Source organism: Larus michahellis, chromosome 3 (assembly GCF_964199755.1).
Source record: "Larus michahellis chromosome 3, bLarMic1.1, whole genome shotgun sequence".
NCBI classification, from domain to species: Eukaryota; Metazoa; Chordata; class Aves; order Charadriiformes; family Laridae; genus Larus; species Larus michahellis.
In genome coordinates, this window is record NC_133898.1 from 20,610,850 (window position 1) to 20,632,043 (window position 21,194).

At 42.7% G+C, this 21,194-nt stretch overlaps 2 protein-coding genes across 4 annotated transcripts in view; both read left to right on the forward strand.

Moving 5' to 3' along the window:
* Positions 1 to 8,954, forward strand: part of PARP1 (poly(ADP-ribose) polymerase 1) — a 34,929-nt gene extending 25,975 nt beyond the window's left edge. For both annotated transcript variants that reach the window (XM_074578995.1, XM_074578996.1), the window contains exons 15-23: positions 1,343 to 1,426; positions 2,258 to 2,380; positions 2,794 to 2,922; positions 3,659 to 3,757; positions 4,316 to 4,468; positions 4,775 to 4,902; positions 5,284 to 5,345; positions 6,453 to 6,567; positions 8,112 to 8,954. In XM_074578995.1, the coding sequence (XP_074435096.1) occupies positions 1,343 to 1,426; positions 2,258 to 2,380; positions 2,794 to 2,922; positions 3,659 to 3,757; positions 4,316 to 4,468; positions 4,775 to 4,902; positions 5,284 to 5,345; positions 6,453 to 6,567; positions 8,112 to 8,193 (975 nt within the window). In that variant the 3' untranslated portion in view covers positions 8,194 to 8,954. The remainder of the gene's footprint in view (positions 1 to 1,342; positions 1,427 to 2,257; positions 2,381 to 2,793; positions 2,923 to 3,658; positions 3,758 to 4,315; positions 4,469 to 4,774; positions 4,903 to 5,283; positions 5,346 to 6,452; positions 6,568 to 8,111) is intronic.
* A 5,660-nt stretch (positions 8,955 to 14,614) lies between these two features.
* LIN9 (lin-9 DREAM MuvB core complex component) overlaps positions 14,615 to 21,194 on the forward strand; it is a 41,522-nt gene continuing 34,942 nt past the window's right edge. For both annotated transcript variants that reach the window (XM_074578997.1, XM_074578998.1), the window contains exon 1: positions 14,615 to 14,693. In XM_074578997.1, coding sequence (XP_074435098.1) covers positions 14,615 to 14,693 — 79 coding nt within the window. The remainder of the gene's footprint in view (positions 14,694 to 21,194) is intronic.

Sequence of the window (21,194 nt, forward strand, 5' to 3'; positions counted from 1 at the left end):
TATAGATTTATATGGCTTATAGGTAGTATAGGTGTCCGCAGCTATTCTGCACATCCAAGTTAAATGGCCCATTTTACTTTTACGTGTCCTTCATAATGTTTCAGCTAATAATTAGATAGTACAGATGGATGGTACTCAACAAGAAAGTATTGGCTCCAAAAGCTTGGGAACTACAAATCTATTGCAAGTTATTTTTCATTAGGTTATTAATCTTGGCTTTGTGACTCTTGTGTCCCTAAGACATGATCGGTTTTGAAGCCTGTCACTTTCTTGCAGTCTGTCTTGGCTTTTCTCAGTATTTGGCTTTATGTATGCCTAGCTGCAGCTGAAGGTGAAATCTCTCCTAAGCCCAGTACTGGGTGGAAATCTCCATACAAAATTACCTTGGGGCTTTCACACCAGTCTGTCTAGCTTGGAAAATACTTCTGAGTTCAGCTCGCAGAGATCTGCATACAGCCGGGTTTCCTAGCTCCATAGTGAATAAATAATGTGGAACTTATCCAGACAGTACGTGATATACATGGTTTCACAGGATCGTCCTTGAGCTGAATCTTAAACCCATCAAGTTAAGTAAAGGCTAGACGTGCAGTGTGTACGGTGAGTACTGTCAAGAGTCCAGAGGGTGTATGTATGATCTTTGTAAAAGGCTCCATTGGACTTGACTTTTGTCAAACGTTTTTGCATTCAGATGGTCCTTAACTATGCAAGGATTTAATTCAAATCCGAAACTCTGCCAGGATCCATCAATACACAAATAAAAGTAACATATAAATTAAATCAGCGGATAAATGCAGGCAACCAAGACATTGCTTTTAACTTGGTTGCTCTTTTTTTTTTTTTTGTTCATTTTTCATTGATGAATATGAAGCATCTTATAACCTCTTTGTGTTAGACCCTTGATAATTGTAGGGTAAAGTTGGAAGAAGGTGTCTAGGTTATACCTAGAAACAAAGGTGATGTTATGAACAAGAATTATTTCATTTAGTTTGCTTCTTTGCCAGCCTGAAATGTATGGTTACTGAAGTGATTGAGGAATACATCTGACACTGGGTCAATATAAAACTTCTAGCCAGGTGCTTAGTACCCTATTTTTGTGTTGCCCTAGCTTAATTTCCTATTGCAGTATTCCTTTGTTTATAGTATGTCTTCTCAGTAGCGTGCACTGTCGTTCTGACATCATTCCTCAATCCACAGAGATTAATATCAAGTCTGAAATGTTTCCATTCTTTGTGTGGTCAGTCTTACCAGGATGGAGAGATTAGTTCCCTAGAAACCAGAGAGGGAATGCTGCCGCAGTTTCAATGTAGTGAAATCCTGTTTTAATCATTTAAATCTTCATCAGATTGACCTGCAGAAGATGCCACTGGGAAAACTGAGCAAGCGACAGATCCAGAGTGCATATTCCATCCTTAATGAGGTTCAGCAGGTGAGCATGAAAGAGATGTTAGAGCAAGAGGGGGATTCAGAAATTTTTCTGGGCTCACGGTGGGGTGGATGCTGAGCTGTGTGTATAAAGGTCTGTATTCTGTCTTGCTGGAGAAGAGGATGTGGCGTCAATGGGCAACTAGTTAATTCTCTTCACTGTTGTGCCAGTTTTAGCAGTACGTGTAGTGTTTCAAAAGTACTACATCTTTCATGCTTTTGTAGGACAAACTTTAGGCTGAGCCAGACATAAGTGGCAGTTGAGGAAATGAAGGTGGTGTCTTGATCTAGCTGGTGTTTCCACCCCAGAGAAATCTGTTAGAGGATGAGAATAAAGGTTAAGTTGACACAGTAAAGGGTCTGGCTTGATGACACTACTGTATTTACACATTATGATCTGGACCATGAATCACTGCATAGCATTTCCTGAACAGCTTGAAAAAGTGTACCAGCATACCAGGTTTTTTGTCATGGGCTCCCTGGCAAAGCGTAGATATGGGAAGTTTTACTTCAATTGTTAGAGCAGACCAGAACCTTGCCAAGGACATTCACCCCTTCCATATCCAGAAGCCTTTATTTTGCTTTCCAGAAGCATAATCCCCATTAGATTTTTCTCATACCAGAAGTTCTGTGTATTTCTGTGCAAGTGCTGTGACTTATTACATCCAAACCAATCAAATAGAATTGCCCTTTTTAGTTCTGTGAGAGTTTCAGCATTAACACTGTTTGTGTTGGTGTTTCTGTGTATTAGTCCTCAAGTATCTCATGTGTGTCTATTGCTATGGAGACTTAATCTTACTCAGTAATTTTCTTTGGTGCTTGTCATATTGTCCAGGCAGTTTCTGACAGTGGTTCAGAATCCCAGATCTTGGACCTCTCCAACCGCTTCTATACTCTGATTCCTCATGACTTTGGGATGAAGAAACCACCTCTCCTAAATAACTTGGAATACATTCAGGTATTGACTGGAAACAGTATGTGGTTTGCAGGCAGCAGGTCTGATATCAGACATCTAACACAGAGGATTTGTGAGGTTTTAAGACTTAATTTAACCTCATGCTTTTTTTTCTTCAGAATATCTTGTTTGTTTGTTTATGTGCATATATGTGTAGACATACACAAATAATTATATGTATAAGGTATTAGAAGATATATATGTGATATGTTATGGTCTATTTATATATATGTGTGTCTGCGTTTTAATATATTTAAGTATATATTTCTTTTTTTTTTTTTAAAAAAAGAAGCAGTACTTGTTAGATAGCAGTGTGTGGCCAGTGATTCATACACACTTATAATTTGGGGTATTGCAGAGTTATTCTGAACATGTCAAAGGCACAAGTGAAATAACCTCTTTAATAAATTCTTCAGGCTAAAGTGCAGATGTTGGACAACTTGCTCGATATTGAGGTTGCTTACAGCCTTCTCAGAGGTGGAAATGAAGATGGAGATAAAGACCCAATTGACATCAACTATGAAAAACTTCGAACTGATATTAAGGTAAAGGAAATAAAAGGAAATTGACTAAAAGGAGTGACTGTGAATACAAACTGATGTCCTGTTAGTTTGGAGTATAACAAATCACCTAAACTGTTAAGTGGACAGATGTATTGGCATGAGTTCCATGAAGGGACACTGAGATGGTTAAGGGACTGGAGCATGTGTTGTACGAGGAGATGCTGAAAGAGCTGGGGCTTTTTAACCTGGAGAAAAGAAAGCTCAGGGGATATCTTATCAATATCTATGAATACCTGCTAGGGGAAGGGAGTAAAGAAGACAGACTCTTTTAAATGCTATCCAGTGACAAGAGGCAATAGGCACAAACTGAAATACAGGAAAATGTATTTAAACAAAAGAAAAAGGTTTTGTTGTTGATGGTGTGTGTTTGTTTACTGTCAGGATGGCCAGACGCTGGAAAGGGTTGCCCAGAGAGGCTGTGGAGGTGTTGAAGGCCTGACTGAACTCAGCCCTTGGTAACCTCCTCCAGCTGGCCCTGCTTTGAGCAGGAGAGTTGGAAATCATCTTAGTTTCCAGAGTTGCCTTCCCATCGGCAAGATTCTGTGACAGAGTGCTGTCTGTATGCCTGTACATTTCCTGTAGCTGGGAATAAATTTCCACTTAAATGATAAAGGAGCCTTAAACGGGGGAGTTGCAAGCACAGGGTGGATGTCATCATGTTATAAGAAGCCTGCTGGTTTGTATGCTAAAGAAACTTCTCTTGTTTGCCTCTTTGCAGGTTGTTGACAAAGATTCAGAAGAAGCCAAGATTATTAAACAATATGTGAAAAATACTCATGCTGCTACGCACAATGCATATGATCTCAAAGTCGTGGATGTAAGCTGGGCAATACAGGGGTTTAAGTTTGTGAAGATGGACTCTTCTAAGTTGACTTACTTGTTTGCAGTTCCCTTTTATTTTTGAGTAGCGTATCTGATTTCCTTTGTTGAAGGGATGGTTTGATAGACCAGTTGCTATTTAATAGAATAGCGAAAGTCTAGGCACAGATGAGTCTAAGCTTACTGAGATGTCTTTGGGGATGTGCTTTTATTTTGATTTAATTGGCCTCAAAAAGGAGGTTGGAGGAGTAGTCATCTTCTAAAATTGAGCCTTAGATCATGGAATGATTTTTCAGAAAACTGTGGTCTCATGAAAATGCAGAAGGGAGGGCAGAGAAGTAATCAATAACAAGTACTGTGTGATAAATGCTACCTCTTTTTTGCTCACGTGACATAGCAAACTGCAAATACTAAAACCCATCCAGATCAATTTTCCTAGCAGATTAGTGCATATTTCAGATTGGATGATTTTTTTTTTTTCTTATGATTAGTTGCATGAAGGTAATGGTTTATTGGCTTGGTTGCTCTTTTTCTCCTATCCCTTCTTGAATTGAAGATCTTCAGGATTGAGCGTGAAGGAGAGAGTCAGCGTTACAAGCCATTTAAGCAGCTTCATAATCGCCAGCTGCTGTGGCACGGTTCCCGCACCACCAACTTCGCTGGTATCCTCTCGCAGGGTCTCCGAATAGCTCCCCCTGAAGCTCCTGTGGTACGTTAAACAGATAGTTTCTCTGGCTGCCGCCATCCCTGTGCCCAGACGTGGCCACAGTTGGAGACAACCTAAATAGGAGAATATCTGTGTGGGGAGGGCTCAGTGTCACCTCTCGGCATGCAGGCAGCATTGTGTGTCCAGACCGAGTTGCTGACTGATGTCCACAAGAGCTTGAGTTGCAGCTTTGCTCTCCTGGGAGCTCAGCCAGGTGGATTCAATGCTGCCTTTGTGTTATTGTCCCAATCTCTCCAATCTTTTTTTTTTTTTTTTTTTTCTCTCCTTTCTTTCTTTTGCTGCTTGCAGACCGGCTACATGTTTGGGAAAGGCATCTATTTTGCAGACATGGTGTCCAAGAGTGCCAACTACTGTCACACATCTCAAGCTGATCCCATAGGCTTAATACTACTGGGAGAAGTTGCCCTTGGAAATATGTAAGTAACTTATGAAGAGCATTTGCCGAACGTGCTTAATACATGGTGATGCTAAAATTGCAAGCCTTTTCTTCAGTGTGAAGAAAGAGCACTTTATATTTCTTTAGAAACAAGATTATTTTTTTTCTTAAAATGAGAGCTATTTGGTGGTGAAAAAAATCAGTGTTGCAGGTCTAGAATCTTAAACTAAATGCTAGTATCATTAATATTAGTGACTAAGACAACGAAGGAAGGCTGTTGACTTCCAGAAGAGTAGAATCTAAATTAACTTCATATTAACTCACTGTAAAGTGAAGCCTGAAAAAAAAAAAAAAGAAAAAAATCACCAAGATAGTTTAAGATAAATGTAAAATGCTATTCTGTGTTCTTTGTGCTGTCCAGGTATGAGCTAAAGAATGCTTCTCACATAACAAAATTGCCCAAGGGAAAACACAGTGTGAAAGGTAAGCATTAATAGCTGTCATTGGTAATCTGTTATTGATGGCAAACTCACCTTGTAGCTCTCAGCTTAGCGAATAGTACTGTAGTCACTTCATAGTTGTACTTCCTTTAAGAGTTTGCGTACTGTTGCCTTATAGTTGCATCTGTATATTTGTATATGGTGTTTGGAGATGGGAGTTATTACACTTCGAATGTTAAGACTGAAATTAATGTGTTGCCTGAAGTTCAGGAGGAAACTTTAATTTCATGTTACACAAGAGAAAATGTAAGGTGCGTTCTCCAACTTCTCAGTCGCTTTCATCATAACAATACTGTGTATTTTCAAAGAAAGATGAGAGGTTTGATAGATCAGAAGAATAATTGTTTAGCTTTCAAAGTGCCTTAGAAGTTTGGAGAGAAGGGAAAAATCTAAGAATAAAAGTTCAGATGGAACAGCTGTTCTCATTACATTTCTATCTGCAAGAAGTATCAATATATTGCACTGAAAAAGAAGATGAGAGAAAAGACTTAGCTCTCTAATTCAAGCAAAAGAAATGGTAATCATGACTGTCTTCTGTACCGAGATGGGAGAGCGGAGAACAGTAACATTCAGTAATGAGTGGCTTTTCTTAAACTACTCATTTTGAGAGGCTTAAAAAATCAGTTGCCTAAAATAAAATAAAATGTGATTTAGCATCTCTTTCAATGCGTACTACTCACGCTACTATGGACGTCAAATCAGATTTGTATTGAAGAGTTTAAACAGAATAAGAATTGGTTTGTTATACTTCTCTGAAAACGCTGCAATGTGCACGTTTTCACTAATGGACCTAGGATATGAGAGCTGTAAGTCTGATCTGTTTTAGCTTTGATCATACAGATTACACAATTAACAGCCAAAAGTCTAAAATTCTCACTTTTAATGTGGCAGAGTATGAGTACCATAAGTATGGTGATGCTGAACTGAATAAACAGACTATATCCTTTGTGTTCTTCTTAAGATACTTTTGCACTTGTCAGCATTTGAAAATATATGTGAAGTAATATTTGTCTAGCCAGGTCATTTTCTTTATGTGCAAAATCTGCATTTGCCTTCTAGATTTGTAACTAATGTTTTTTTCCCTTTCTAGGCTTGGGCAAAACTGCGCCTGATCCCACAGCCACTACCACCCTTGGTGGTGTAGAGGTTCCCTTGGGGAATGGGATCTCAACAGGAATTAATGATACCTGTCTTCTGTATAATGAGTATCCTTTGCTATTATGTTGGCTGCACGCTGTGTTTCAGTGTGGCTGAGTTTAGCAGGACCTCGCTAATGTCAGTCAGGAGTTTTTGCACGGTGCAAAACAAAAAATAATCTTTCTTTTAGATCTGCTTTGGGGTACTTGCAGACAATTTAGAGTCTCTTCTCTAAAGGAGATGATTTTACAGTTCTCACACATAAATTGTCATTCTGCACGAAAGGAAACAATACACGTAGCAAATAGCTGTTGTCCCAACAAGACTCAATACCCGAAGGCATTGGAATGGCCAGGTGACAGTGCCCAGTAGTGCCTTGCCCAGAGATGTGCCAGGACAAGGGGAGGGTAATGCAGCCTTGTGGTTGTTCCACATCACTCCAGTCCGGTCTCTTCCTTGTGGTGCTGTGGCTGGCCAGTTTGGCCAGGAGGAGGTGGGGGAGCCAGCTCTGTGGCTTGATGGAGTCGTTCATCACACAGCTGCTCTTGTGTTCCCCAGACCCTTTGCAAATATTGAGGTAAACCTCAGATGCCCATCGGAGATGTAGCCATTAAGCTTCTCCCTCAGCAGAAATGCCCCCAAATGAATGTGTTCTCAACGTTCACAAGAGATCATAAGAATAAGTGACATGTAAGGTCCCAGATCAATCTCTTCACTGCCAGTGAAGCAAGTAACCCATTAATACAACCTCTGGATTGTGTAGAAACTTTCTTCTCTTTTGGTAAGCCGTTTTCCTCTTACAAGCAGTATTGGCAACAGAACTCGTGGCAATAGTGTTTTTATCTTGGGTTTTCTTAAATATAGCATCTATCTTGGTCAGATGATAAAATATAATACAGTTAATAACAGCTAATTGAGATAACATGATGTGCATTTGTTTCGTTTTACACTGTGTTTAATGAGGATGCTTTTAATCTAAAATTTGGATTAGAGGTAAATTTGAGGCCTAAAGCATTGAGAAACAAATAGGTGAGCTGTGACTGTCTTCTGAAAAAATAAAATGGTGTGGTCATAGAATGTGCAAGCACTACTAACCATTGTAGAGCTCTTCTCTGTGATTCTAGTTTGGGTTTTTAGTGAGGAAATTAAGAGGACATTAATGACTTCGTGCTGGAAGGTAGCAATAGAACTACAGTTACAATTGTAGATGGCAAGTCTGTAACTGCAGAGCTCATCTAGGCTACATTGCTCCACCGTTTAGATAGCAAGAGAGATGTTGTGTGTTATAGCTCTGGCTGGCAAAAAGTAATCTTCAAGAGCTACAGTCTTATATCTAAGTCAGTTCACCTGCCTGTCACTCGGGATTCCTGCTGCACCATCGTTAATTCTCCATATGACTGTTAGTTGCTTGTTTCTAACTATTGTATAAAACATTTTCAGATTCAAAGAAAATTTGTGTTTAAAGATTTGTTGTTTGAGCTGTTAGAACTGTTTAATCACACAGGCATCTGTATGGTAACTTGTGTTCAGAGGTGAAGTTTGACTGTGCTTCGAGGGTTTTTCTGTGTTACTGATATCAACTGCTGTAATTATTCCTTAACATTCTTCCCAGATATATTGTGTATGATGTTGCTCAGGTAAATCTGAAGTACCTGCTGAAACTGAAATTCAACTATAAGACGTCACTCTGGTGAACAGTATTTAGAAGCCCTGTTAGAGTTATACCGTAGTTACACTATAGCGTTGACTTCTGACATGCTTACGCATTGACTTCTCTTACCAAGATATCAAGAGCTAAACTGCAGAAGAGGTTACTAAATCCTATTTAGTACAACACTTAGTGAAAGTTTTATATAAATGTGTGGCAACACATGGACCTGAATTCTGATGAGAACGAGTACCTGGTTTTGTTTTATACCACTCCTAATTCTGGGGCTTTCAAGCGTTCCTTTTAGTTGACCAAACTGACCAAAAAAAATATAAAGTAAATCAAGCTTGTGTTTTTAGCCAAACAGAGCTGGGCAATAGCAGGATAAGGAACTTGAGGATGTTTGCAATATTTGCTCTGTTAAGGTTTCCTCTTGTTTGAGATACCCTTTTTCAGTTTTCATTTGAATAAATGATAAATGTGCATTTATTTTGAGGTAAAAAATAAAAGCTAATTTCATACTAACAGCTTTATGTTTCAAAACTTCCAAATTGTTTTGGTTTTGAGTCACGATTTAAATGTATTTGGTAGAATGTTCTTAAACATGATATCTCTCTCTCTGAAGATCAAATGCCAAATATTGAAATCTGTAGTCACGTTTCCGGAAGTCGTGGTGAAATGAAAATTTGGACTTTCCACTGAGACTTGATCTGTCAACAGTTGGTGTGGTAAACATGGAAAATGAACTTGTGGCTGTTTGAATTTAGTATTAGCCCCAATAAACCTCCTTTAAATATCTACCTTCAACGTGATGTAAGTTGGTTGTTGTAGACTCAAGTCCTAACAAAGCCGTAAGTTGAGTTTGGGCTCAAGCTTCACTCATCGTGACCTGGAGTGAGGTCTCTTGCCGCTCTGTGGGTAGTCTTGAATTCCCTGTCTTGAAACATCAATATAAACTAATCATTTCAATGTTTAGTGATGTTTGTTACTTCTCACTTCCAGTAAGTCATCGAGCAATATGGGACTACTTGATTAGGGAGCAACATCAGTTCTTTCTCTTGAAAAATTACTGATTTCCCTGAGCTAATCCCCAGGGACAGCTCTGCTTGGCAGTGTGTTCATTATCTACTCCGCTATGACATTGCCCTTCCCAAGAAGGGACAGTTCAAGCTCGTTCTGACAGTTGCAGCTTCAGTCTTTGGTAACCTGCGTGGAAACCACAGATCCGTTCCTAAAATGTTGTCATGTCCCAGTGCCTTCTGAAAAAGGAGTTCAAAGCCAAAGTGGCTGCTTATGGTGCAGCTGTTTCCAGGACCCCTGAAGGAAAGGAGGATGAGGAGTGAGGAGTGGTAGATGGAAAACAAAGCTGATGTCGGGGAGAGAAGGAAATGTGGAAGGACTGGGTAAGTCATATGGCTTTAGGACAGCTCAACCCAGGAGAATCGATTGAGGTTGGTGCCAGTGGATCTTGAGAGGCAGTGAAGACGCAGTCTCTGTCTTCTGGTTCTTCAGTAGCTTAACCAGTGGCCAGTCACCGTTTTGCTTCCAACAGAAGCTTTTGGTCAGTCGCTTAAGTGTAATCTTGTCAGTCCCTGAAAGAGAGCACAAAAACTGGTTCAGCTTGTTTGTGAGGTAGGCTCCCCCCTCAAAAAAAAACAACCCCAAAACAAACAAAAACCTCCCCCAACAAAACCAACCCCAAAAAAATCCAACAAAACAACAACCAAATAAAACCGCAGTTTACAGTTCAGTTTGGAACCAGGAATTAAAGGTACGTGCTTTTGATGTTCCCTCTGTCACCCGTACCAGAGGTGGCTCAAAGTTCCCTTTTCCTCCAACCCAAGCAGGAGTGCTTTATGATTTGTGTGTAGTGCTCAGTTACAATTGCAGCATAAGCAAGTATATCCCAAGCTGTCTCTCTCTAACCTCGCAAATACAGCAGTAAAAGATACAGTGGAACAGGACTTTCTGAAGAGGGAGCAGGTGCCCTTTGGGGACTGTAGGAGAGCCCTGGTGTGACTGTCCCGCTAGTAAAATCTCACGTGAATTCAGGTGCTGGTTCTGCTGCTGGCTTGTCCTGACTGCAAAGTGGACCTTCTGTTCCCAAAAGCAGTCGCTGGTGCGGCTGTGACCCAGCATACAGCCTGCCTCTCCCTGGGGCCAGGCTGGGAAGAGCAGCAGGGTGACAGCCACTGGAGGCATTACTTTGGGACTACATGCACAAAGCAGAGCCGGATGAATAGGCAGTCCCATTTCTGTCAAAACTACTTGAAAAGAATGAGTTGTGAAGACAGTAGGTCCCGTGACGTCATCTGCTTTTTTCAGAGGAGGGAGGTTGAGGAATGACTTCTGATCTAAATGCTAAACTAGAAGAAGCTGCAATGTATAAATATTTAACCATTTTATCTTTATTTAGCATGGCTGGAGGCTCTGTTGTACAATGGCCTGCAAATGTTAAGATAGTCCGCGCAGTTTATATGGATTGGGTAAACTGAAGGAAAGCAGCCTAGGCTGACTGATTGGCAGTCGGCGTAAATTGTTTGTGATTTGCCCAAGTTCATGCAGAAAAGAAGTGGCTGAGAAAAAAAGACAGCACAGGTCACCCAACCCTGTACTTCCGCCATAAAACAATCTTTAAATCAGTTGGTACGGCCTTTAATGAAATCCACCCTACCCTTCTGTTTCTAATTAGAGGAAAGTGGGGGCAAAAAAAGCCCCAAATAATTTACATGTGAAAAAGACCTCTGGGCACATCAAACTTTCTCAGTACCATAAAGATTTGTACTCATGTTCTTTAATGAGTTGTGCGGTGTTTGTAACTACTGAGGCCTTTGCTTCCGTTTGCTTTGTGGAAGACTGTTCCAGACCTCCCTCTATGAGTTCTGGGGACGTAATGTTCTGCTGAAGTGGTTTTTTTGTGGCCAGTTTATATCCCACTTAAAATTTTGCTTAAATTCCTTTTATATATGTGGTGAGGCGCCTAACTTGGTCCATTATACTCACACTCCTATGTTATGCCCATAAAAAAAATACTTTCCACTGTTGTGGAGTACATTCATGTGACCAAGAGCTTGTGTGGCCTTTTATACTTTCAAATAAATGCCAGGCGACTTCTCCAGAAATGATCATTTTGGAGATGCAGTGGCACCTGTGAGAAGAAATGCAGATGTAGATGCCAGCCAAGATGCCTTGCTGGTTTTTGTTCATTACAGTATGAAGGCAGCATGTGGGCCAGTGGGCATTTCACAGAAAGCGAGATCCACAGGTGTAGTCTGAAGGGGAGAAGGAGAAATGGCTTCCCAGCATTGAAAGGGGAAACCACTGCTTCCCCCCACCCTCTTGTTACAAATTCAAATGTCATAACGTGATTAATGCAGTAGCAGGACTCGGACTTCACAAGAACATGCTTCAGTGAGTGGAGAGCACGCTCTCCTGCCAGCTGTCCGTGCTTTTCTTCCTGCTACCAGTGCCTGCCTAGGGGAGGTGAGAAAATAACACCCTACCTGTCTCCTCTCCCTGGAACATAGCTCCACCTGCACTGTGCTGACAAGACTCTGAATGCCTTGATTAGTAGGTGGTGTAAACCCGTGTCTTAATATCATCTGCAGTAATTAAGGAGACATGGGAGGGCGGCAGCGCTTTCTGCAGCGTTTCGGCGCGCACCATTAAGAGCAGTTGCCTAACATGACCCTCTGGGAGAGCGAAGGGTGTGAGTGGAGCCAGTTGAAAGATCTCCCTCCATCAGTGGAAGGCGGGTGAGTTGGCAGTACCTGATGGCAAATGTTCCTGGTCACCGTGCCTGTCCGTCAGAACAGTCGTGTCATCTCCCTGTCACCCAAGTGCAAACTGCACGTTTGCCGGGATGATGAAAGGACGCGCTGAAAACCTTGTGTTATTTGTCCACGATGCTGACAAATGGCACTGGCTACGGCTGGGGCGCATCTGTGTGACTTGGAGACAGCAGGCGCAGGAGAAATGAAAAACCAGAATTTAGAGATACTGCAGCATTCATGAAAGGCCAAGATGTAAAAACTGTCATAGCAGGAATCCTTGTAATACGGTGTTGACTGTTACCCTTTCAGCACAGTGAATGGTAATAGCTTCTGCTAAACGTTTTCCAAATGCAACTGTTGGAATGAAATGCAGGAATATCCAGCGTCATGCTATTGGGAGATGAATTCTGCCTTCTGACCTGGCAATTTTTAAGATGAACGGCAGGAGGTGTTGGGGGTGGGCGAGGGGCGATCTCTCAGCTTTTTAATCTGTTTTCTAGTTTTATCATAATATACAAAGAAACCCTAAAAGGCTTTTTTGGTTTCTTTTTTCCACTTTCCCATCTAGAAATTAAGGCCCTGAGGAGTGTTGCGAAATGTGACCATGTTGTAGAAAACTGTCCTTCCCTTCCCTTCCCTGAAAAAAAATCCTTTTCCTGGGTGAAAGCTCTGGCATCGGGGTGGCGCTGGGCAACCGCCGCTTTCAGCACAGTGAGACCCGATGACAAGGTTTGCAAAGCAGAGCAGTAAAAATCTCGCCAGTGATCGGTGTCTCCTGTCAACTGCAGAAGTCTCGGTGTCACCACTCTTGGTTGAGCATTAACACACAACCCTTGGAGCAAGGGGAGCCCAGCTGAGACACAGGAAAAGTATTAGTGTTGTTAACATGTTATTGTTTACCGGAGCCTGGAAGGTCTTGTCCATGTCAGGCCTTTTGGGTGGTGGAGAAGTTTTATTAAAGGGGAAAATAGTAGAGGGTTTAATGTCACGTGGGGTTTTGCCTTTGAAATAGCACAGGTTACTGTTTTGTTGCTTTTTGTTAATAGTTTTAGTGTTAATGCCTACGCTGCTTTGCATCTGCCTGCCACGGTTGCTTTGTTTCAGCTGCGCAGTGCAGAAGGCTCTCGCTGAAGCGTCTTAGTCCCTTTGGGGGCTAAGGGGAAGGCAGGCTGTTTGAACAGCCTCTCAGTGACCTGAAAAACGGGGTGGAAATGCTTGCTAGGCTTTGTCTTTTCACTTTTTTTTTTTTTTTTTTTAAAAAACACAACTCTGCTGCAATGTACATAGAAAGCCCTGGGGGAACTTCTAAAGGATTTTACTCAGTTCGTTTCTTCTCTTAGAAACTCACTTTCTTCCTCTTAAGCACAAAGGTAGTGTTGATCTTTTATTTTTTTTAAAATTGCTTAATAACATGACCTATATCCTGTCCCTTTCAACCTGCTAGAGTGCCTAGTCATCTGAGTTCATGAGTAAATTAACACCACAAATTAACAACTGTATTCCATGTCCCAAGATAAGTTTACTGTGTTTTGCAGAATCCTTGGTTTCACGCAGGTGCTTTTAAAGAGGTAGAAACGAACAGGCATGCTGTCCATTTTGCATTATACCGTGGTGCTGTTGGCAATATGTTTAAGACGTGACACTGATTTAGGCTTGACTAAGAGATACTGTTAATTTATTTTGAACTTCACTTTGCATTTTCATACATTAAAAAAGGCATTGTGGGTGGTGTAAGTAGCAGTAGGTACTGTTGTCAAAGCCCAATATACGTAGAGTCTGGTCCATAAGCATTTAAGGTGCTTGTGGTGTAGTGTAGTATCTCCATGCTTTGATTTCTTGATGCAGAAGCTGTAAAATTCATTGTGGTGTGGAGACTGAAGGGGACTACTCAAGGAAACCACCTCTGCTGCTGGCTGAAAGCTTTCCGCTGCGATGGCAGGGGACTGCATTAGAGGGCAGACCAAGACAAGGAGTTTGATAGGCAACAGCCATCCCCTGCCAGTGGTTTGTTGGCTCTCCCCTGGCGCTGGGTGGGAAGTAGCGAGACCTTGACCTTCAGGCCTTGGCCTTGGCGAGCATTTCAGTCACCTCTTCAGGGAGAGGGCCGCAGAGAGTAACTACAGCGCCAGGACTGATTATGTTTTTTTTATTCTTATCACCTACTTAGTCCTCCTGAAGTCTCGCCTTTGCAATCATTTTGGTTAAGCATGGGACAGTGAAAAGCAGAGACAAGGAAGAAAAGAAGTACAGTTTAGCAAAAAAAATATTATTTAATGAGGGAAGATGGACACAATATAGGGATTGTTCAAAGACAGTAAGCTAGCACGGCTGCTTTGGGGTGACCCGTTGGACAAGTGACAGTCCACCGCCACCAAACCGCCAGTCGCCCATTCTCCCTCATCCTGCCGGGACTGGAGAGGCCCGCGGGGGCAGCGTACCCCTTCTGCCGCGGGCACTGTCCCCCTCTTCCCCTCGCACCGCAGCGGATCGGGGCTATAACCAGCCTATTTTCGCCCGTCCCCACACGCCCCGAGCAGCGCGGGGTGCGCGCCCGCCACCCTCCCCTTCCCCTCGGCCGGCGGTTCCTCAGGGCGGCGGGCGCCCGTTAACGCCCCGCGCACGCGCCCGGCCCGCCAGCGCCGTCCCCCCGCGCGGCAGCGCCGCCTCGCGCAAGGCCCCGTCTCCTCCCCCAGAATGCACCGCGCTAGGCAGCCTTTGAAAAAGCGGCGCGGCTCGTTCAAGATGGCGGAGCTCGATCAGCTGCCTGACGAGAGTGAGTAGCCACCCGTGCCGCCGCCGCCCGCCCGCCCGGCACTGCCGCCACCCCTTGCCCCCGCCTCCCTCCCCACAGCGGGACACCCGCCGCTGCGCCCCGCCGCCGGCCCGCCTCCCTCCCTCTCGTCGTGGGCGCTGTGCGGGGCCGGAGCCCGAGCCTCCTCCCTGGCAACCGGGCCGGCCCGGCTCTTCCCCCCTTTACCCCCCCCGCCGCCGTCGCCCCGTCGCCGCAGCCCCTCCCGGGCGAGGCCCTGGCCCAGCCGGTGGGGTGGGGAGGGCGGCGGGCGAGGAGAGCTTCCTCCCGAGGGTGCGACCCCCGTTGCCCTGGGGGGTTGCCGGGGCCGGGCCCCCCCGCCCCGCCCGGGTGAGGTGGCGGGGCTGACCGGGCGTCACCTGCCGGGCGGGCGGGGTGCGGGGCGGGGGTGCGGGAACCGGGAGGCGGGCGGGGAGGGGAGGGCAGGGCGTGAGTGAGTGTGCGGGGCACACCTGACAGCCTGCCCTGCCTGTGGGGGCGAGGGCGGTGCGGGGGAGGGAGCGTCCTGCCCCGGGGAAGGGGTGAGCAGCCCTGTGCTCCCGTCCCTCCTGTCGTCCTAGGGGGGGAGGAAGACTTCTGTGTGCGCAGGGTGTGCTGTGTACAGTGTGAGCACCTCTGAAGGACTAGGGGGGCTAGGGCATGCACATTGCATCTAGGGGGCACTGATAAATGCAGAGGGAAGAGCTCAAAGACCCTGCATTGTCTGTCAGTAGGTGAAAGCTAGCTGTATAGCAAGACAGTATGAAAATAGATGCTTGCTTGTGGGCATACAGACTTATACGCCTGCATAGGGTTTGTGTGAACGTTGTTTTCAATGCACATGAGGATTAAGTGCAAACATGAGTGTACATGGGAAAGATACATGTGTTGCTGTATATATCAATTCATGCACAAGGTACTTGAGTGCTATAGAAGAGGACGTTATTTAATATAAAATGTGTCTACATGCTACCTTGATATGTCTTCTTACAAAGAATGCAATAGAATTTAGGAAGACCAAGTTTTTCAAGTGGATAATTGAAGGTGCCTGGTATGCCAGAAAGTGAAAATGTGAAGGGCAATAAATAGGGGCACGTAAAGGAGAAATCGGTCATGTTCTCATGTGCTTTCTTTGTGTTCTTCAGCAGCGTTGGAAGTAATTGGTGGGACAGTTTCTGTGTGCTGCGGCTTCTAGATTAATTGTGTCCATGTGCCACAAGACACTAAGCTGCTTGCTGAAAGAAAAAGGCAAGGATTCCGTGATAACCATCAGTACCTAATAGAGCTCTAAGCTGAACGGGAGGATATACCTAAAAAAAAAAAAAAAGTAATGGGTTTAGCCCTTTCTGTATTGCTGTCTTTCCTTTACCCTATTACCCTTTTGCTTCTAGTGTTACACTAAGCTGCAGTAGTGATCTTCCGTCTGAAAAGCCACAAGACAGAGAACAGCATGAAATCAACAACTGATACCTATCGTATGCTCTCATAATCACTGCTGGATTTTCAGTTCTGTCACTTACAACTGAAGACAGCATCTAAGTAAAGGAGATCTAAAGGATGACAGAGGAAAGGGTGGATTTTGTGTGGGGCAATTTGGAAGGCTGAGACAGCTTTTGTCACAGAGATGGTGCACAAGGTAGAAATAATGAACAAGGTGGAAAAAAGCCAATGTGAAGGTATTGCTTAGATAGATCATATATGTGCAATTACATACAGGCCTAAGTCATGCGTATGGATACTTGCAGATGCTGCTTGTATATAACTGTTGGTTCTGCGCATTCACTGTGGTTATTTAGAGAGCTATTTCAGCAAGGAAAAGGTGATGTGTGAATACGCATCTGTAAATTCATGAGAGCTCTCTGGAGAGAGATGTCTGTTGTTGGAAGTGATTTATGGAGACCTGGTAGAGAAATGCCCCTCTACTGTCGGTAGATACTATGGGCTCTACTCTTTTGAGGAGAAAAATAATTTTCTTATTTTTCCATTGAGATTTTGTTCTATCAGTCTATGTGTGGAATCCATTGGTGTTTACTTGATTAGAATGCAGAGGGGATTTACTGGGGAAGGGGGCTTCTCCTCAATGGCTTGACCGTGTAGCCTTGTAGATTATATTGACAGTAGTCATGACATAGTTGAATTTTGATAATGGTTTCAGTTTAGTGGTTTTAAGTCCTTATAGAAAATTACTCAGTAATCACTGAATTATTGAGCAATTTAGGAAAATACATAGACTAATAACCATTTCTTTCTCAAAATTATTCTATTGTTTTATGACTATTGCTTTAAAAAAGACAAAAAAAAAAAAACAAATCCACTTGCTTCTCGGACATCCAGGAAGCTTTAAATTTATTTCAGAGTCTGTCACTTACTATCTGTTGTTGTTCTGTATACAGCTCTAGCAGAACTGAGCTTATATAAAGCATTGTAAAACTTCAAATGAAACTGTAAATATGTGCCAAGCCAAAACTGGGCATTTAGTAGTTTCAATAAATGTACATACAAGAGGGTAGACTTATATTTTTGATGACAGTTTTGTGCATCACCATCCAAGTTCACGAACATACCGACTATTCTGTACCAGAAGATTCTCAGAGAGAAGTGACTCAAAGCTAAAATATGGCTTCAGACTATGGTGGGTGGGTCTCTGTTACAGCTCTGACAACTGTCAGGAGAAAAAATGGTTAATATCCCTACATGGTATGTGTCATTGTTTTAACCAAACAGATTTATAAAGGATCATCGTAACTGACACTCTGTTTGGTACAGCTCAGTCATGTACACTGTACCATATTAGAATCTGATTAACGTAAGTCATGGATGAACTGAGACAACTGTAATTAATAATTAGCAATGTTTTATTGCTTATTGGGTTTACATTCCCTCTTCACTAGAATGGACGGTGTTTAAGTTACTGTTCTTGCTTTTGCCCTACCCATTTTCCAGAGAAGCGTTTCATGTGTTTCAAGAAGTTAACATAAAGTATGAAAAATAATTTTTTTGTCTCTCTGATACCTTTATATTGCCTACAGTGACATCAGGAAGATTTGACAGGTGCGTTGCTTCACCCATAACCAATACTAGAGTAGTGCGTGACTCAGTTTCACTCAGGACTGCTCAGACCCTTGCCAGCAGTGTCATTGTTATAGTACCTGCTCAGCAGGTGGAGCAGACACAGTGTGTAGTATGCTTCCTCTGTGCTGACCTTGCTCCCAAGGTTTGTATTTAACTCAGTTTGGTGCAGGTAGGGGATGTTTTGGGGTTTTTTTCATCAAATAGAGGGGGAGCTTAATTTTTTCTCTAGTGTTCATGAACTGCTAGAAATGTGAAAGTTTCAAAGAGGGTTTGCCTTGTGCTTCCATTCCTATGCTTTCCAATTTTGGTGAATTGGACGTTTTTAAATTACACTGTAACTATTGCCATACATAGTTCTTTCATTTCCAGTCCTGTACTTAAAATGAAGGTATAAACTTAGTGCTGACTGATTTAACACTGACTTCATGCGGCTTTCAGTCTGCAACTTAATTTATAAGGGATAATAACAGTAAGCATTGCAACATTGTTTTTGGTCTCTTCCATAGCAGTATAAAAATAAGTTCCTAAAAAAGTTAGAATAGTTCATGACTACCAGACTTTCAGATTTATGTATAATCCCTATGAATTTTCTCCAGCATATTTTATAGTAAAGTAGTAGGCCATAACTGAATTTTCACATAAAAAGAATTGTACGTAAACGCAGCATACTCGGTGACAAGAAAACTGAAATTTCGCAGTGTGGTAAGAACTGTGCAGTTTCACTTTCAAATTGGAAATCTGCTTAAGTGGAATTTGTCCCAGAGTATTCTAATAGCATGTATTTGCCCTCTGCCAAGTTCTGTAGTGCAACTGGGGAGTGAATATTCCTTAACCCAGGAGGGAGATAAATGTAATGCACATAGTTGACTCTCATAATATGTGCTTATTTTATCTGCTAAAGTTATTATTGTTCCATTCTTTAAGGCTGACATTCTGTCCTTTTGAAATGGGTAAGAGAGTTCACAGTGACAACCTAAAAAATGAAGGAGATGGCAGTCCATAAGTTTACATGTGTTTCTTGTATCTGAGGCGTTTTCTTACTAATGTTGCCAGGGGAGAGGGATATAGTAACCTGGGATGGAGAAAAGTTCTGTGAAGAAAGAACAATTCCGTGGCAAATCCTGTAGCTGAAAGATGCCAGAATTGCAGAAGTCCCCATTGCAGAAGTACTTCCAATACTAATCATTGGATTTATATTCTGGAGACAAAATTCGATTCTGCAGACTGTTGGGTTGGTGCCCGATGAGTGAGTAATTTTAGTCAATACATTTCCCCTCCCCTTATCTCCTGGTAATTTTGCAGTGGAGGTAAGTGGTGGGCAGTTTTCCTGCTGCAAACCAGATGGCTATCTCTGTCTGCCTCAGCAGAGGGAAAGAGTTGATTGCATTGGAGTGTGCATAATGCTGTCCTGAGTCTTGCTACTCGTCATAGCAATCTTATTTATGGATTACTCGGTTATGAAGTACACACAGTAAAGCTGAGGCGAGACTTCGATAATGCAGACAACACATGCAAATGTGACTAGAAGACTCTGCTAGTCCTGGTAGAGGCAGAGCTCTGCAGGCAGCAGAATGGGCAAAGCTGCCTCTTGGTGCATTCTTTTGCCCAAGCAAGTCTGCATGAGGAGGATGGCTAGGATCAGCTCTGTAAAAGTGAGAGTGAGATGCCATTTTTGACAGAAGTGAAAGCATGCTTAGCTAACTAAATGATCATCAGCACGGGGACGCTGCCAGGAGTAAACTGCTGAGGTACCGCGGAGTGCGGTGTTTGTGTGTTGTATGTAGACAAACACCAACAAGTGGCAGGTGAATCAGAGAAAGAAGCCAGACTGTAGTAGTGATGGATGTCAAAATGTTAACCTTTTACAGCACAAATACTAAAAACAGTAGTATATTGCTGAATATCACATATTGCTAGACATCGCAATGTCTGTACTGTATCTAGGGGCTTGAGTTTTAGAACAGGGAGAAGCAGCGAAGAGGGACAAGGATCTTTCTGCAAGGCCATTTATCGCATGGGTGGAGGCTGCAGCATAAGGGCGGCACTTCATGCAGAAATCATTGTCTTTACCCCCAGCACAACCTTAGGCTGTGGTTCACAGGCACCCTGCCCCTGCACAGCCAGTTGCTCTGCTCTGGTGCCTTCCTGGATGGCTGGAGGAGGGATGTGGCACACCTCTGCCACTCCCATTTTCCAGTCCCAAGGGGCCACGAGGCCAAGCACCACTGTGCTGTGGACATTTGAGGCAAAAAAATCAGCAGAACTATATGAGAATACAGCATTTGAGAGAAGGCGCAAGATTAGTCCAGTGGCTGCTAAACAGTACCCACAACTAATAATTTTGTGATTGTTTGTGCTGCATACCTTTAAAATTGTATGTTACCATGGTATCAGCATATTGTCCATCATGAGAATGCAGTGTTTCAAAAAGAGGGCTTTGGTATTGTGGTTGTCGTCTGCACGAGTCCTGTAAAAGGGTTCATATGGCTGAAAAACTGACTTCCATCCAGTAGTTAAATTAGGATTCTGAAATACACAAATGTCAGTTTGTTAGTGGGCTCATAAGGTGAGGGAAATACTGGTTCATACTTGAAGCTAGAAATTATTGTTCATTTATTTATTTATTTACCTCTTCAACAAGCCCAAAGTTTTGAGGGAGCTTCAAAGCTACCCGAAGTGACTTTTTCCTCTGATGCATGCTTTTTATACTTTCTAAGCTTTCCTGAATAAGCTATCCTTTTAGTGGCCATCACTTGAGATGCTTCCTCTGCTGAAACAACTTGTGCCGTAGTTGTGTAGATGAATGATCTCTCAGAGGGCTAATGACTCAGTCTATAATAAAGGCTTGTTTTTTTCCCTTCTTCTCCGTGAATTTCCTTTGTCACACATTTTCAGTGCCAGCGATGTAGTTTAATTACATAGGTTTTTGAGGTAGTCATGCAACTGATGTTAAAATAACTGCTCACCTGTGCAGAATTTAGACAAAATAGTTTGAAGATCTGGAGAGGAAATGTTTTACGTTATGTAATTGCTTATCTGAACCCTAGAATTTTCTATATTGATTTACATGTGTCCCTTTGTGCCCACACATTAGTAAAATTGGTGCTATGGAACGTCCCTTTGGTTACTTGTAACATTTTTTCTTTTTCAAAATTGTAATCAGCTGTTAAAAATTCGTTAAAAAAATTTGAAAACACTTTCACATATGTAGTGTGCTTGTCTGTGTTTCTGTTTTAAGATCAGCTGTTGAAAAGCTGTATTTAAACTGCTTTGCTTCATGTTAGCACTGAAAATATACATCAGGGCATCCACAGCTGCCCGTGTTGAATTGCAGTCAGACTCCACCTCTTTTGTTCAGTTATGGTATTTTCAAATGGGGAGAGGAGGATCGATGCTTGTTTGTAAACTTAAACC